The sequence below is a fragment of the Euprymna scolopes genome, chromosome 35, assembly GCF_053919585.1.
Source record: "Euprymna scolopes isolate OS-2025 chromosome 35, ASM5391958v1, whole genome shotgun sequence".
NCBI classification, from domain to species: domain Eukaryota; kingdom Metazoa; phylum Mollusca; class Cephalopoda; order Sepiida; family Sepiolidae; genus Euprymna; species Euprymna scolopes.
In genome coordinates, this window is record NC_136516.1 from 29,159,314 (window position 1) to 29,174,950 (window position 15,637).

The following is a 15,637-nucleotide window of genomic DNA, read 5'->3' on the forward strand; positions in this document are numbered from 1 at the left end:
ATTGAACTCGGGAATCAAACAAAAATTCGAACGGGATCCTTTTATTTAATCCATGATGATAGCATGTGTCAGTTCTAAGTAATTCGCAGTTGTATTTTGGGTGTCGCCCAAAATGAGAATTGAAACTTCTACCTCCAGAAGAGTGTAACTTACAACTGAATTTTACCAAATACTGTATTCACTACTCCACGGGTCCTTGTATGGTTGGTGGAATGAGAGCATACTACCCCCGTGGATTAAATAAAAGGTTCTGCTCGAAATTCTTTGCAGATTCCCGAGTTTGACAGAAAGACCCTATTACCTCAACTGTTAGACATGTACTAATCTAAGAATTCTAATCGATTCTTTCAACATGATTGTACAGGGTGGAATGATAAAGTTGTCGCCCTAAAGCAAACAACATTACAGCTTTATTGTTAAAATTTTTATTAAAAAAATCAGTTCAGGTAACTTGATTATGTAGTAGAGCTGACATCTATTCAATGTAGCCGGCTTTAACCTCAATCACCGCCTCGATACGGGTCCATAACTGAGAGCATGCGTTTTACACAAGCGCTGACAGGAGATCAGCGAATACTAAGCAGATGGCGGCGATCAGGCTGGCTTTGGTGTTGTGGGAGTCATGTTGGTGAATTTTTTTTTTTTATTATTACATTTTCACCCCAAACAAGGCACATTGCCACTTTAATGTAGGGGGCTACTATCAGGGGAAACATCTACTGGGGTACTATGTAGGGATTAGGGCAGCGAGATGTTGGTTCACGTTGCACTTGAACTTATGCATGTCAGTACAGTTGGGGAAGCAGTGACCTGGAATGGAATTCCAAAGTCTAGCAGTTCTGAGGAAGAAACTACTGGAGTAGAAAGATCTTTTACATCTAGGGATCTCTACAGTGTGGGGGTGGGATTTTGTAGCTTGTCGGGTCTGTCGAGGGTGTTCACGTCGTGGGGGCACAAGTGCTTGCAGTTCTTCAGAGCATTCACCATTATAATACTTGTAGAACAGGCAGAGGGATGCAACGTTTCGACGATGGGACAGAGGCTGAAGTTTTGATGCCAGTTTAGGGCCTATCAGATTTGCGACTCTCTTTTGAACCCTGTCAAGGAGCAAGAGACTAGTAGCCGATGCACCGGCCCAAATATGACAGCAATACTCCATACATGGGCGAATAGTGGCCTTATAGAGGTACAGGATACTTTCGGGTGTTAGAAGTTTTCTAGCACGGTAGAGAGAGCCCACCTTCCTCGCAGCGGCCCTGGCAATGCCCTCGATGTAATTGTTCCAGCTCATGTTTCCTGTGAACGTTAGGCCAAGGAGCTTGAAAGACGTACTCTCAGCTAAAGAGTTGTTGGCCATTGCTATAGGTGGTAGAGAAGGTTTCTTGTAATTATTGAATGAAACCAGTTTTGTCTTGGTGGCATTGAACGTTACCATCCATTTTTGTCCCTATTCCACTACTGATTTGAGGTCATCCTCTAGTGTTTCTGCCATTACTTTAGATATATGTTCATTTGTTTTCCTGTCGTGCCTGCTATAGAGTGTGGTGTCATCAGGATATATACCCATCTCAGAGGCAATTTTGTCGGGGAGGTCATTTATGAATATCAGGAACAGCAGAGGACCAAGGATAGATCCCTGGGGCACTCCCGCATTTATATTATATTGTTTAGACGTACGACCGTCGAGGACAACCTGGATTTTTCTCTTATCTAAGAAGGATTTAATTATGTTAAGTATTCTACCAGTGATACCGTAAGATCTAATCTTCCTGAGGAGACCCTCATGCCATACCCTGTCAAAAGCCTTAGACATATCTAGAGCTACCGCTCTGCCCTCTCCCTCTTTGTCCAGTGAATGGTATATGCGTTCAGAGATTACAGTGAGGATGTCTGCCGTGGAACGGGCTTGTCTAAATCCATATTGATGGTCGGTCAGAAGTTTAGCATCTGTAAGGTGCTGGACTAGAGCATGGTTAATTAAGGTCTCAAATATTTTGGCGAAAAGTGGGAGGAGGCTAATAGGGCGATAATTTACTGGGTCAGTTCTTTCGCCAGAATTCTTGAATACTGGTACCACAGAAGCAGTTTTCCAACAGCTCGGAAAGCAAGATTTCTCGACATATGACCAAATAAAGTAGTCTAGCAGGTTCAGGTTGGGCAGGTTCAGGTGGCCAGTGAGAGAAGGGTACAAAGTCATAGCACTCTTTCTTAAGCCAAGCCTTGTGTGCCAAAGCCGAGTCCTGCTGTCACACACAGGGTTTGCCAGCGGCCACCTGATTGCAGCAGGGGATCACCACACTCGTCAGCACATCTAGGTACACTTTGATGTTGACTTTCAAGCCAACTTCGAAGATGTGAGGTGGCATGATGTGGCTCTAAACTTGAAACGACACCAAAGACCATAACCATGGCCGGAAACTTCATTTTCATCACCCTGGGTACGTCCCTGTTATCCAGATTTGCATTTTGAGGGTGCTGGCAATGGTCCTGTTGTCATAATTTGGATCGATAGAGAGTATGAGTTGTACAGTGGAGCATCTCTGATCTCATTCGTTGAAGGCTTCTATCGCTTTTGGTATTTGTACATAACTGGCCAACTAGTAGATGGTCTGAAACAAAAAAGGAAAACCGGTTTTTATCAAATGGAAATGGAATCATGTCGCCTTTTCTATGGCGACAATTTTATCATACCACCCTGTACAATAGAAATGTTCTTTTCTGCACTCATTTCCTCTTCCTCTGAGGTCGTCAGATCTAAACTTATCTTTAAGACTCGCATTACACATTCATTGTATCATTCTCATATTATTTCTCTCCATGCAATGCATATCCTCTACCCTCACTGGCCAGATTTCATTTCTGTATATCATCACACTTCATAACGCTTTTATTTGACCAACAGTGCTAACGCTCTTTTAATTGAAATCTCATTTTTATTCTTAATAGATGTGGGGAGAGAAAGTCCTTGGAATAATGGCGTGGATTATACCAATGTTTGTGGTCATGTCTTGCTTCGGAGCAGCTAATGGTGTACTCTTTTCAACTGGAAGGTAAGTAATCCAAATTCTTTACAGTGTCTGTATAAATCTGATTGGGTGGAAGAATCCCAATCAAATTTGGAAAAGGAACGCATTTCCTTTATTCAGACAATGTATATTTTCGTTTGAAATTAATTCATATCTTATGATTGACAATAACGACAGTCTGATCAATCATGTCAAGCCTTACCATACTAACTGTACTAGCCTAATTACAACAATGAATTTTCCTATTCCAACCCTTACTAATACCTACTAATAATTTCTCCACACAATATGATGAAAGGCGGTGACTAAAGACCAGTTATTGGTTATTTGAAGATATTAAGTATTTTAAGCATAAAATCTTTTATCAAAATGAATAGATTCGATATTAAATAATCTGAAAAAGTTGATATGCCATAAAACAAAACAACCAAAACAATCAAAGTACCTTTTTGTGGGGGACTGGATTTTCTTCACATTAAAAACCGACATTGTGTTGAAATCTACCCTTGTGGGGACACAAGTAAAAATATTCAGAATTTTGATTCTCTTCAAACAAATCGACTTTTTGTTGTTTTGGTTTGCCTTTATATTTTATTTTTTGTTTATTTAGTTATTTTTGTGTTTGTTTGTTTATTTATTTATTAATTTAACTTATGTATTTATTTTTTGTTTATGTATTTATTTTTTGTTTATTCATTTTATTTATATATTTTTATATATTTTATTTACTTATTGTTTATTAATTTTTTAAATTAATTATTTATTTATCGATTTTTATTTATTTATTGTTTATTCATGTATTCATTTATTTATTTATTTATTTATTTTATTTATTTTATTTATGTATTTATGTTTTTTCTCCAAGGTTATGCTATGTTGCCGGACGCGAAGGGCATTTCCCCCAAGTGTTTTCACACCTTCATTACCAACGCATGACTCCGGTACCATCAGTCATATTTACGGTAAATTTCTATTTATTCAGCATCATCTTTAATGATTTTGATTACTTTTATTGGGGCGTTTGGTATTAAAACTCTTTTAAATTGAGAAAATAAGCAAACGGGCGTCAGTGGGTTAAGCATTTTAATTTAGGAAAACAATTTCACCAGTATCAAAAGCCACACGAGTTTCAGGGGATTCAAAACACTCTATTTGATAAAGCGGTCTTACCTGGAAATATATTACGGAACACTATTATATATATTAGATCACTGTGTAGAAGAGACTGAATCAAGTAAGATTTACTAGAAAATCATTTCGTTTTTGTCCTTCGGAATACTAGCACTGGAAGAGTGTGAAGAATACTAGGATATTCAGGAGACTTATTGGTATTCAAATCATAGAGAAAACCAATGGTCCTATCCAGTAAGAGATCAGTTGTAAGTGGCTGTTGAAACAATTATCGAAAGAGGTGAAGGATACTCGAAATCTGTTGTCGTCACTCAGTCTCCAGGGAACATCATCGGATATTATCAGTGAGCAATCATTGATGATAACTTGTGTGAGGACTCCCAGTGAATAATAATAATAATAATAATAATAATAATAATAATAATAATAATAATAATAATAATTATAATAATAAATTCCCCTTACCCTTTTTCCCTTTGTGTGTGTGTCACCATAAACTGACGCCACACCAAATACTCAAAGAGAGTCAAGAAGGATGGAAAGACCGAGGAGAAAAAGTACTAGCCAGATCTCCACTGGATGAGTTCAAAGAGGACTGGGACTTTGGGGAGTCTTATTACTTCCCAAATTTAAGTGAAGACCAATGGTCGCCGCCAACGAGAAATTAATGATAAGCGACTGTTGCGATAACGCAAATTGATCTGCAAAAGTTATCAAAAGAGGTAGAGAATACTGGAAATCTGGGGAAACTTGTCACTCAGACTCCAGAGAATGCCATAAGTTGATCTCAAAGAGAAATATTTGATGATAGCCTGTGTGTCACTACTCCTAGTGAGTGAATAATCTCCATATATAATATTTTGATTGCAAAAATTTCCCTTTGGACCAAAGTACCGTAAATTTACAACAATCGATGCCACATACAAATGTATTATGTCTATGCCACTATCTTATGTAACTTTAGAACAACATTGTAGACACATTTAGTCGTTATAATAACATCCTACATTACATCATAGGAGTAACACAATTACAATCGCACAATCTTTAGAGAAAGTAGTTCCTATTTTTCCCTCTAAATATTAAGCCCTCTTGCCACCCTTAGTCAAGACTGGGAGAAAATATGCACATTTTACAGATATTGTGCTTGCACACTTCGTAACTGGATCATAAACTCATAGACATAACATAATCTTTCCATTTCTCCATTCAAAAATAAGAAATTCTCCTTTCTCAAATTCCGCCCATTCTCATTAGCTGAGCTCTAAATATTCTCATATTACGGAATTCTATTCTTCTCTATATAAACGAACAATTATAAAAATTTTAAAAATGGCGTCACTAAAAAACATTATTTGGCCTGGCGATAGGCCTTATGCAAAAAACACAGCATCTGTTCTTAAAACTATTGCAACAAAGAAAAGCATATTAAATGTATATAAGCATTTCACAAAACTTCTACGGAGAAAAATATGTATACATATTTAGATCTTCAGTAAATTTACACGTCTATTCTTGTGTTCGGTCCAGCATGCGTTCGTCTGTTTTTACATACTTTATAATATGAAATATTAAATGTAATACAAACTGCAACTTCTCTGGAGAAAATTAAATATATAAAGATATTTGGTAAATTTTATTTATATTTACATCTTTTTTTTTTAAATATTTCTGGCCTGTTACATTGTTTACGTTTTCGGAACTGTCGAATTCGGCATTCGTGTTTCTGTGTGCTTTTATATACACCGCAAAAACATCTCTTAGATGTTCAGAAGCATTATAAATTGCAAGTTCTATTTAGATAATTAACTATGACTTTCCTTCTAAAATAAATAATCAAATTCTACCTAATTTTCACTACTACCGATTATTATAGTGTTGTCTCACCGACAACCCAACAATTATTAACCTTGTCCTCGAGTAGTCTTCAGACTTTGACAAGTGATGACTCCCATGTAAAAAAATAGAAAACACTTGATTCTATATACTATAGAATTACTCTTCTTACACTTAGTTTTAAATGATTAATGAACCTTTTTGTTTGTATCGTAAATTTGTTTGTTTTCCTTTGCAGGCGCTGATGGGGATCGTAATTATCATCCCTGGAGAAATTTCCACCTTAATTGATTTTTATAGTTTCTCTGCTTGGACTGTTTATGGCCTCGGGGCTTTTACGGTGATCTATCTACGTATCACACGACCGGACCTTAAGAGACCCTACAGGGTAAATTATTTTATCATTATCTTTTTGATCGAATGATTTATATTGAAATAAAGCAATTACGAACAGATGATTTGGAAACGTTTGAAGAGCTTTATTTTACCTTATTTTATCATATATTTTATACAAATATTTTATACATATAATTTATACATAAATTTTATACATAAATTTTATATCAATATTGATATTATATTCATTTGATTTCTATTGTATGACTCCTAGTCATATTTAAATCGCAAATTGGTGCACACTTTCTGCAATTTTTATAAATAAATTATATCATTATTTTCTTAATTAATTTACATTGAAACAAAGCAATTTTGATTTTTAAAAAATGGAAACGTTCAAATATCTTTATTTTATATTAATCTATCATAGTTTTTATATGTTTTATATAAGATTATTTTGACTTGAATTATATAACTCATTCACAATCAAATTGCAAATTGGTGAAACACTTCCTATCGTTTTTTTTAATAATATTTATATTATTTGGATTATTCGAACTACAACTCCTATTTTAGTAGTTGCTTTCACAACGTTTCCGCCGATGTACCCTCGATCTTCTTCAGATTCATTTAAAAAAAACTTATTTTACTTTTATTCATGCGAAAACAATGCATATTGCCACTGAATTTGAAAGGGCTACTGTGATATGTTGCCCATTTTTCTGTAAATTTGTCCCTTAAGTGGAGAGTTGGGCAATAATACGTTTGTACACATTACATTTTTGGGGTCTGGGAACCAAATAGTCAAACTTGAGAATTTTTACGCTGAACTCGAAAATGTAGACGAAATTTCGAACTCTGTATAGGTTCTTCAGTTCAAAAACATACACCCGAAGAAGGTCGTAAGTTAAATCGACCAAAATGTAAAAACAACCATAGCACTTGTGTTCCTTTGACGGAAATACTCCCAATTAACCAGACAAGGAGCAGAATCTCACCCCTTTACAGTTGAGGTTCCTAGATTCCGAAAAGCATCCTACTCTGATAGTTTTTTTTTCCTCTGACTGCTAGACTTTGGAATTTCCTCCCTGCTTTTCTGACTGTAGTAACCTGTAGAAGTTTAAATGTAATGTGAACAAACATCTTGCTGCTCAACTCTCCTACAGTTCTCTGTTAGATTCGATTCCAAATAATAGTTCCTCGCGTTCTAAGTGGCAATAAGCATTGTTTGGGGTGAAAACGAGTAAAAAAAAAATGAATGAGAACAGTAATCCGAATAATAGAAATTATCAATCTTAATCCCCTTATCAGAAAAAAAAAACTGATGCATTTAACATTATAATTGTGATATACGCGCATATCGTGAACCAGGCGTGTCTCAGCGTTCGCTCAGTTTTGGCCGGAACATGGCGTCAACAGTCGAATTATGCCGATCATTGCTAATAAAATCATAATAATACTACGTAAAAGAAAATAGAAAAATGGATAAAATGTAAAATGTAGAAACCAAAAAACCAAAAAACACCTACCGTAATTTGGTATCTTAATAATATCTGCCAAGAAAAGGTTTGAGGAAGCAATTTTTTTTTTTTTAAATATATTTTGTAATTTTGTTGTTTTTTTTTTTTGTTTTTTGTTTTTTTGTTTGTTTTTGTTTTTTGTTTTTTGTCAAAGAAAACCGGAAAAGTTTTGTCAAGGAAAACTGGAAATAATTTTTTTTCCAAGTATTTTTTAAAAGTATTTTTTGTAAAACATGTGGCTAATGATCTTTATGATGATCGAGATTTTCAGTCTAACTTGCTGGAAGAATGTTCCAGTTCTGATGGACGTCCATTTTCGACATCCATATCCGTCGGTTATCGATCCTCTTCTTGCTATGCTGCATATCTGGTCGCGTGTAGTGCATTTCATTCTTTCTGCAATTAGCCTTTTCTTTTGAAAAAATGTCAGTCACAGTTTCAGTCGTCTGCAAGTGCTGGCCTAAGACTGAGAGATTCATTATCTGCGTACTGTCCATGATTTGCATGTAACAACTGGTGTTTTTTTCCTCTTTCAATATTTACCCAAAAGTCGTCGGCTAGGTGTGCACATCGCCGCCTCGTTGTAATTCAACATGCCACGTTGTTATTGGCTTATCTGTGTGTTACGTCAAACAGCAGCTAAACCCGAGCTGTTGCTAGACATAATCCGGCTGTTGACGTCATGTTTCGGCCAAAGCCGAGCGAACGCTGAGATAGCTGAGATACATCTGGTTCACAATATACACCAGTACCAACATTGTAATTCTTGCAGTTTGTCTTTCAATTTTTTAGAAAATGATAATGGATATTATTTGTAAATCAATTAGATACTGAAAATGCCTTCTCTTTTTTTTTTCTTTTTTTTCAGGTACCAATTTTCATTCCGGTTATTGTGGTCTTCATGGCAATATACCTGGTGTTGGCCCCTGTTATCCAGAACCCCAAAATCGAAACCCTTTTTGCATTTTTGTTCATTTGTAGTGGATTACTTTTCTATTTCCCTTTTGTATACTTTAGATTTATACCACCTGGAATTGGTAAGTAGCGCAACTTTTTATTTTTTGTATCAACACATTTTCTATCTACTTGTTTTTGCGACCTGGCTCACAATGACCACAGAACAATATTGTAACACTTGAAAAAGTTTCTGTGACAAAGATTAAAAAAAAATTGAATACGTTTTACTTTTCAATAGAAACTAACTACGAACTTGCGTATAGGAATTAAAACGGATACACATGCATGACGGTAATTATTTGATTTTTGCTTAATTAATTAATTGAGTTTTGCTTTTGCTTTTTGACTCATTAAAATATCTGTGGGGGACATTTTGATGATCGTCTCATCAGTAGTTGTAATCCTGAATGGGCTTCACATTCATGAGATATAACCCTACGTTCTCTGATTTTTATCTGTGGGGTTCTCTCAAAGACAATGTCTAATAAAACAATTCACAGATTGCTTCTTAACTGAAGAGGGTCATCCAAACACCAAATTAGAGAGAAGTGCCAAGAGAGAAATGTCAGTTATTGATAATTTTGCAAGTAATATTCAGGTGTGCAAATTTTGGATCATATCAATAAATAGCGATAAAACAAAGAATGTCACACTTCTAGTTAGTTTAATTAGTTATTAAAAAATGGAAACCTCAATAATGCAGGTGTAACTGGCTTCCTCTAAAGGTGTTCCATGGGAGTATGAACTCCACAAGTGGTCCTCAGTCGCATGTATATCCTCGTTAGGGGAGATGACGACGTTAGGTTTTTGCAACTCTTGCAGAGAGGTGTCGACATCCTCTTATATACGGCGCCTGGAATTCCGAAATTGGTCACTCATCTGGTATTGCCCAGACTCAACGTTGCTTAATTTCGGTGATCTAACGAGAACCAGTGCGTCAGCGTAATTATGCCGTATGGCATAATTAGTTATTAGACACCAATTAATAAATATTCCTCAAAGTTCGATTTCATTTAGGTGTTTTAAAAGTTTTTAGTAGACAAAATATTCCATTTGAAAATTTTAATATTTAAGGTCTGCATTAAGTTTGAACCATAGTTTTTAGAATTCAATTAAAAGAGATTCCGTGAATTTCAATTTCTTAAGATCCATTAAGCCTTACATTTCCTAGAATCTAAATCATGTTTGTGGTGAATCTTCTACGTCTTTAACGTCGCTTTTCCTCTTGTTTGGAGTCAGATGCTTTTTCTGATATTATGCTAGATCACTCTCCAGTTCACACAGTTTGGCAGATTAAATGTCTCCAACTTTCACTTTGTGTAGTCTTGTCAAATCACATGCTTCCAAGTTTTCTTTGGTTGGCCAACTTTCCTGCAATTTTAGACATGCATGTTTTTGCAACGATATATCCAGAAGTATGAACACTCCACATAAATTCGAATCCAGTTCGTTCCACAGAAATACTTTCACTTAGGATTTTGGCAACCTTCACGTGGCCCCTCCTGTAAATAAAATTCACAAAGTTTCAGCTAATACATAAAGTAAAGTTAGCCTCTTCATTATTTCTTTGTCATCAATAGCTTTATTAGTCCATACAGAGTTACTTCCCTTTAAGGAAAGTAAAAAGTGGATCTTCGGCTTATTTTCGGCAGCCGGTTAACTCTTGCTTCCTTTGTTTTGTTCTTTAGTCCTCACATTCCATGAGAGATGTTTCGGACAAAGAGGAAAGAATTGTTGTTTTCTGGGTCTGAATTTATTCCATCAAACATTTATCGCTTGCAAGTTTTTGATCTTGAAATAGTATTTCTAGCTCCTTAAATCAAATGGCTTCATACTATACAAAAGAAAAGTACCCGATGTTTTTCTAGGAAGAACTCTATTGAGAAATATATCGGGGAAACCAATGCTAACAATAAAACCATCTGATTCATACGAGTTGAATGAAAAATGAATAACCAGACAAGCATAACCGATTTGTCCTAAGGATAATCTTTATACTGAAAAAAAGTAAAAAATAAATTTAAATACTAAATTCACAAACTCTCCACAATCGCATGAATTATGACAAGAATTGTAATAAAAACAACAGAAAAGTAATATTAGTTTTAAAAAATAATAACGGTTTACTATATTTTTGTTCAGGCAAAGATTACAGTGTAGTATCTGTTCTGAGGCTACACTTCACCGTTTCTGTCCTAAGTCAGTGAAAAGAGAAGTTCTTTATGACTGGGACAATTTTTATTTTTGTTTCTATCCAGAGTGCCCCATTTTGGGGAGCAGGATTTTCCTCACATTAAAAACCGACCTTGTGTCTGCCCTTGTGGGGAGGCAAGTAAATAGGAACAGTAGTGTTCTACCTCGCCCATCCCAAACACATCCTGCACCGACATTTTCTTAATGGCAAAACAATGAAGTCAGATGTTTAGCGTCAACGGTTGTTGGCATTTTCAGTCACTAAAAGCTGCAAATGGCATCCAAAACAAACTTTTCCGTTCGTCATTTGTTATGAATCAAATAATCCTGTGTTGTAAACAAAATTTATTTACAAATGTCAATCAGTTTGTTTTTAGTTTGATATAATAATAATTACATTTCAGAGAGGAAAGGGTCGTGTGTGTGTGTGTGTGTGTGTGCGCGCGCGCGCGTCTAAAGAAACTTTGAGTATATTATTAAAAAGAAATACAGTTCAACATATCGCAGACTTAGGGAATTCAAATATATAACAGTAAAAAATAAACAATAAACCTTAGCTTAAATTGTGAAATAGAAAACGGGGATCATCGGCTTTTATCATGTAGGTGTTTCAGAGATTTTAAAACAGACAACTGTTAAATTCATGGCTCTTCAGTGGAAAATACCATTTCTCAATGACAAAATGTAGGCATAATCCAGTTACTATTTCACTAATATATAAATAATAATAATAATAATAATAATAATAATAATAATAATAATAATAATAATCATAAAGGATTACTTGCGTATAAATATATAAACATATACACATACCTAACTATATATATATATATATATATATATATATATATATATATATATATATATATATATATATATATATATATGTGTGTGTGTGTGTGTGTTAAGATTTTTTTATGTTCCTTAGAAGCGCTGGTTGAGTTTGAATAAAATAAATACGTATTATATATGTTTGAAACCAAAAACAACGCATTATTACAAAATAAACAGTCTGTTTATTTTGTAATAATGCGTTGTTTTTGGTTTCAAACGTATATAATACGTATTTATTTTATATATATATATATATATATATATATATATATATATATATATATATAAAACAAAAGTCTATATTCTAAATGTCAAAATGTTGACCATCTTATCATTTATTTATTTAACTACGTTGAAATGCACTAATCTTGGCAGCACCTGAATTGTGCATTTCAATGTACTTAAAGAAATAAACGGACAACATCTGAAATTTGGAATATAGACTTTTGTAATTTATTTGTATATGCTCTGTAGTTACATTGAGCTTCATAAATTAAAGGACTGGTATAACTAAAAGGTGAAATATATTACTCTATAAACATAACGGGGATCATCGGCTTTTACCATGTAGGTGTTTCGGAGATTTTAAAACTGTTAAATTCATGGCTCTTCAGTGGAAAATACCATTTCTCAATAACAAAATGTAGACATAATCCAGTTACTATTTCACTAATATATAAATAATAATAATAATAATAATAATAATAATAATAATAATAATAATGATAAAGGATTACTTGCGTATAAATATATAAACATATACACATACCTAACTATATATATATATATATATATATATATATATATATATATATATATATATATATATATATATATATATATATTAGTGTTGCGACGATTAATCGGAATTGTGAATCGGAAAATCGGAACTTTTGGGGGTATCAGTATCGGAAAAATTTAGCCTGAGTTCCGATTTCAAAACCTATTCTTGTAATATTTTAAAAACTTAATTTTCCATTGCTCGCACTAAAGATAAATAATTTTAAAACTATTAGTAAAACAAAAATCTATATATCATAATAGCATGGAAATGCAATGTAAATTTATTTTATTTACATAAAAAACTGAAATTTTGCATAAATTAGTTAATCCTTTAAGAGAATACACTTGGTTTACAAGGTTCCAGATATTTTTTTGAAATTGATCAGCGTTGCCCTGGATGAATAATATCTAAAATTTAGAAAAAATATTCATTCTCTGAATGTTAACTGGGTAGGGTTTCGTCGGGGGGGGGGGGTCACTGTTATTATACTAATTTGGAAAGAAAATGTCGATTAATTCCACGAGTAATCTATTACATAAATGAGAGCTGTATTTGTGCATGTCCGGCAACAGAGGAATGGGATAAAGGAAGGAAAAAGAGGGTTTGAGGAGGAAGAGAGGGAGGAGGAAGAGGGGGAAAGAAAGGCGCATAGAGAAAAGTAGAGAAAGATAGAAGTTTTACTAGAAATGTTACATTTTTGCCCTGGGAAACGCTGGGTAGCACTGCCAGTTTAATTTAAAGTTAATCTTTTTTTAATTCATTTATTTTATGTTGTTGTGACTTTGTTGATTTATTTTTTTATGTAGTAGGCTTCTGTCCGCTAACTAGCATTGGCAAATCTAACCAGAAGTGGCCGAATAGTGTGAAAAAAACTTGTGGCATATTCAAAGACTAAATTAGGTTTAAATGAATTATGAATTTTCACCCCTCTGTGCCAGAAAAACCTTTGGCGTCAGTTCTTTGATCTTGATTTTCCATGTCTGCATTACTTAACAAGAATTAGGAATTCCCTCAGCTTCAAGCAGTCAAACTGATCCACCATTTTCGTTCTGAAGTGAGATCCTCCTCATCTTTTCTCCATGTCCCTATACTGATTTTAAAGCAAATTATTTAAACGTATAAAACGCTGTTTGGGATGGCGATAGAAGGTAATTAAATCACGCACTAATCAAAAAATTATTCTTTGATATTAATACGATTGAAATCATTTGGTGGTTTCTCTTCCACTGACGAGACACGCGTGAAAGACGGTGAAAAGTTTCCAACATTAAAAGTTTATTTTCAAAACTATTTTTAAAGACATTTGAAATGCGTTTTATGAATTAAATTTTATTAATAAAATGTTCTTTTATTCATTTTTGTTTCAATATCAAAATATTTGAACTTATATTTTAATGCGTCTTTGTTAATTTAAATATTTTATCATATAAGAACTTCTAAGTATTATTGTGGTTGTAGATTAATACTCTCTGCTAAATCACTCCTTCAAATTAAAATGAGATTCTACTCTTTTAGGAGATTACGTGTTAACACTCTGAAAACTTGGGAAGAAAAAGAAACAAAAACGATTAATTAGTTAAGAATTTCGTTTTTGGGAACAGTTTCACATATTAATTTAACGTGAAATGATCTACCTCTTCCGTATTTAAGAATTCAGGTGATAAGTCATCTCCCTCTCAGTACAGACCAATAAGTCTCCTGTGTGTTATGAGTAAGTTGCTGGAATCCATATTAAATAGAGAAATAGTCAACCACCTCAGCAGAAACAACCTTCTTAGTGACACACAATATGGTTTCCGCTCTGCAAGATCTACCGCAGATGTGCTCACGGTTATATCTCACAGGATTAGTGAATCTCTTGACAAAGGCTTCCTTTCTAGGGCAATTGCTCTTGATATATCAAAAGCCTTCGACAAGGTATGGCATAAGGGTCTACTTCACAAGATTTCCAGCTACGGTATAACTGGAAATGTTTTCTCAATCATTAAATCATTTCTCTCCGATAGGCTCATAAGAGTAGTGGTCGATGGACAAAAATCGGAGGCCTGCAGTATTAATGCTGGAGTCCCTCAGGGGTCAATCCTGGGCCCAACTCTCTTCCTGATCTACATCAATGACCTCCCTAAACACATACTTAAATCATTCGTTGACATCTATGCTGATGACACGACCATCTACGGCAACACATCAAAGGCTGTAAATGACAAAGTTCTCTCTGATTCTCTCTCCTCTGATCTCGAGCACGTGGTTCAGTGGAGGAAGACGTGGCTGGTTAACTTTAATGCATCTAACACTAAACTCCTATCCTTACATCATCAACGCTCTGATCCCTATCTGGCATCAATTGTGATGGACGGCTCTCGTCTGAGAGAGGCCCCGTGTTTTGACAAGCTTCTGGGTTTGACCTTTACTCCTGATCTGAAATGGAACACGTACATCAAGTCTGTTGCCAAGGTCGCTGGAAAGATGGTGGGATTCTTCTACCACTCCAGAAGATATCTCACTACTGATGCAATTCTCTATCTATATAAAAGCCAAGTACGTCCAAGGATGGAATACTGCTACCATATCTGGGCAGGAGCTGCTAAAAACAGCCTGTCCTGCCTTGACAGAGTACAAAATAGACTTCGTGGCTTGGTGGGAGATGCCCTTTTCTCTACCCTGCAACCTCTCTCCCACAGAAGAGACGTTGCGAGCCTATCCTTGTTTTATCGTTATTTCCATGGCAGGTGCTCGTCTGAACTCCAATCTCTGGTCCCCCCCTCGCCAATCTTTCACGAAAAACACCCGTCTAGCCGAATCCACTTTGAAAAATTTCCCCCACTCTTTATCTGTGCCTAAACCAAAACGTGGATTCCATGAACAAAGCTTCTTTATTAGAACTGCACGCCTGTGGAACTCTGTTCCGTCTGCCTGCTTCCCACCTGATTACAACTTGGATTTGTTCAAGTCCAACGTTAACAAATTCCTAATGAACCGCCCCCTTAAATAAACACTTCATCAAATCTCCACACTAA

General features: G+C 34.8%; 1 protein-coding gene across 1 annotated transcript in view; it reads left to right on the plus strand.

Moving 5' to 3' along the window:
- LOC145259770 (b(0,+)-type amino acid transporter 1-like) overlaps window positions 1–15,637 on the plus strand; it is a 135,929-nt gene that overhangs the window by 108,990 nt on the left and 11,302 nt on the right. Inside the window, exons 8-11 of the mRNA XM_080117513.1 lie at window positions 2,947–3,050; window positions 3,892–3,988; window positions 6,232–6,381; window positions 8,718–8,886. Coding sequence (XP_079973639.1) covers window positions 2,947–3,050; window positions 3,892–3,988; window positions 6,232–6,381; window positions 8,718–8,886 — 520 coding nt within the window. The remainder of the gene's footprint in view (window positions 1–2,946; window positions 3,051–3,891; window positions 3,989–6,231; window positions 6,382–8,717; window positions 8,887–15,637) is intronic.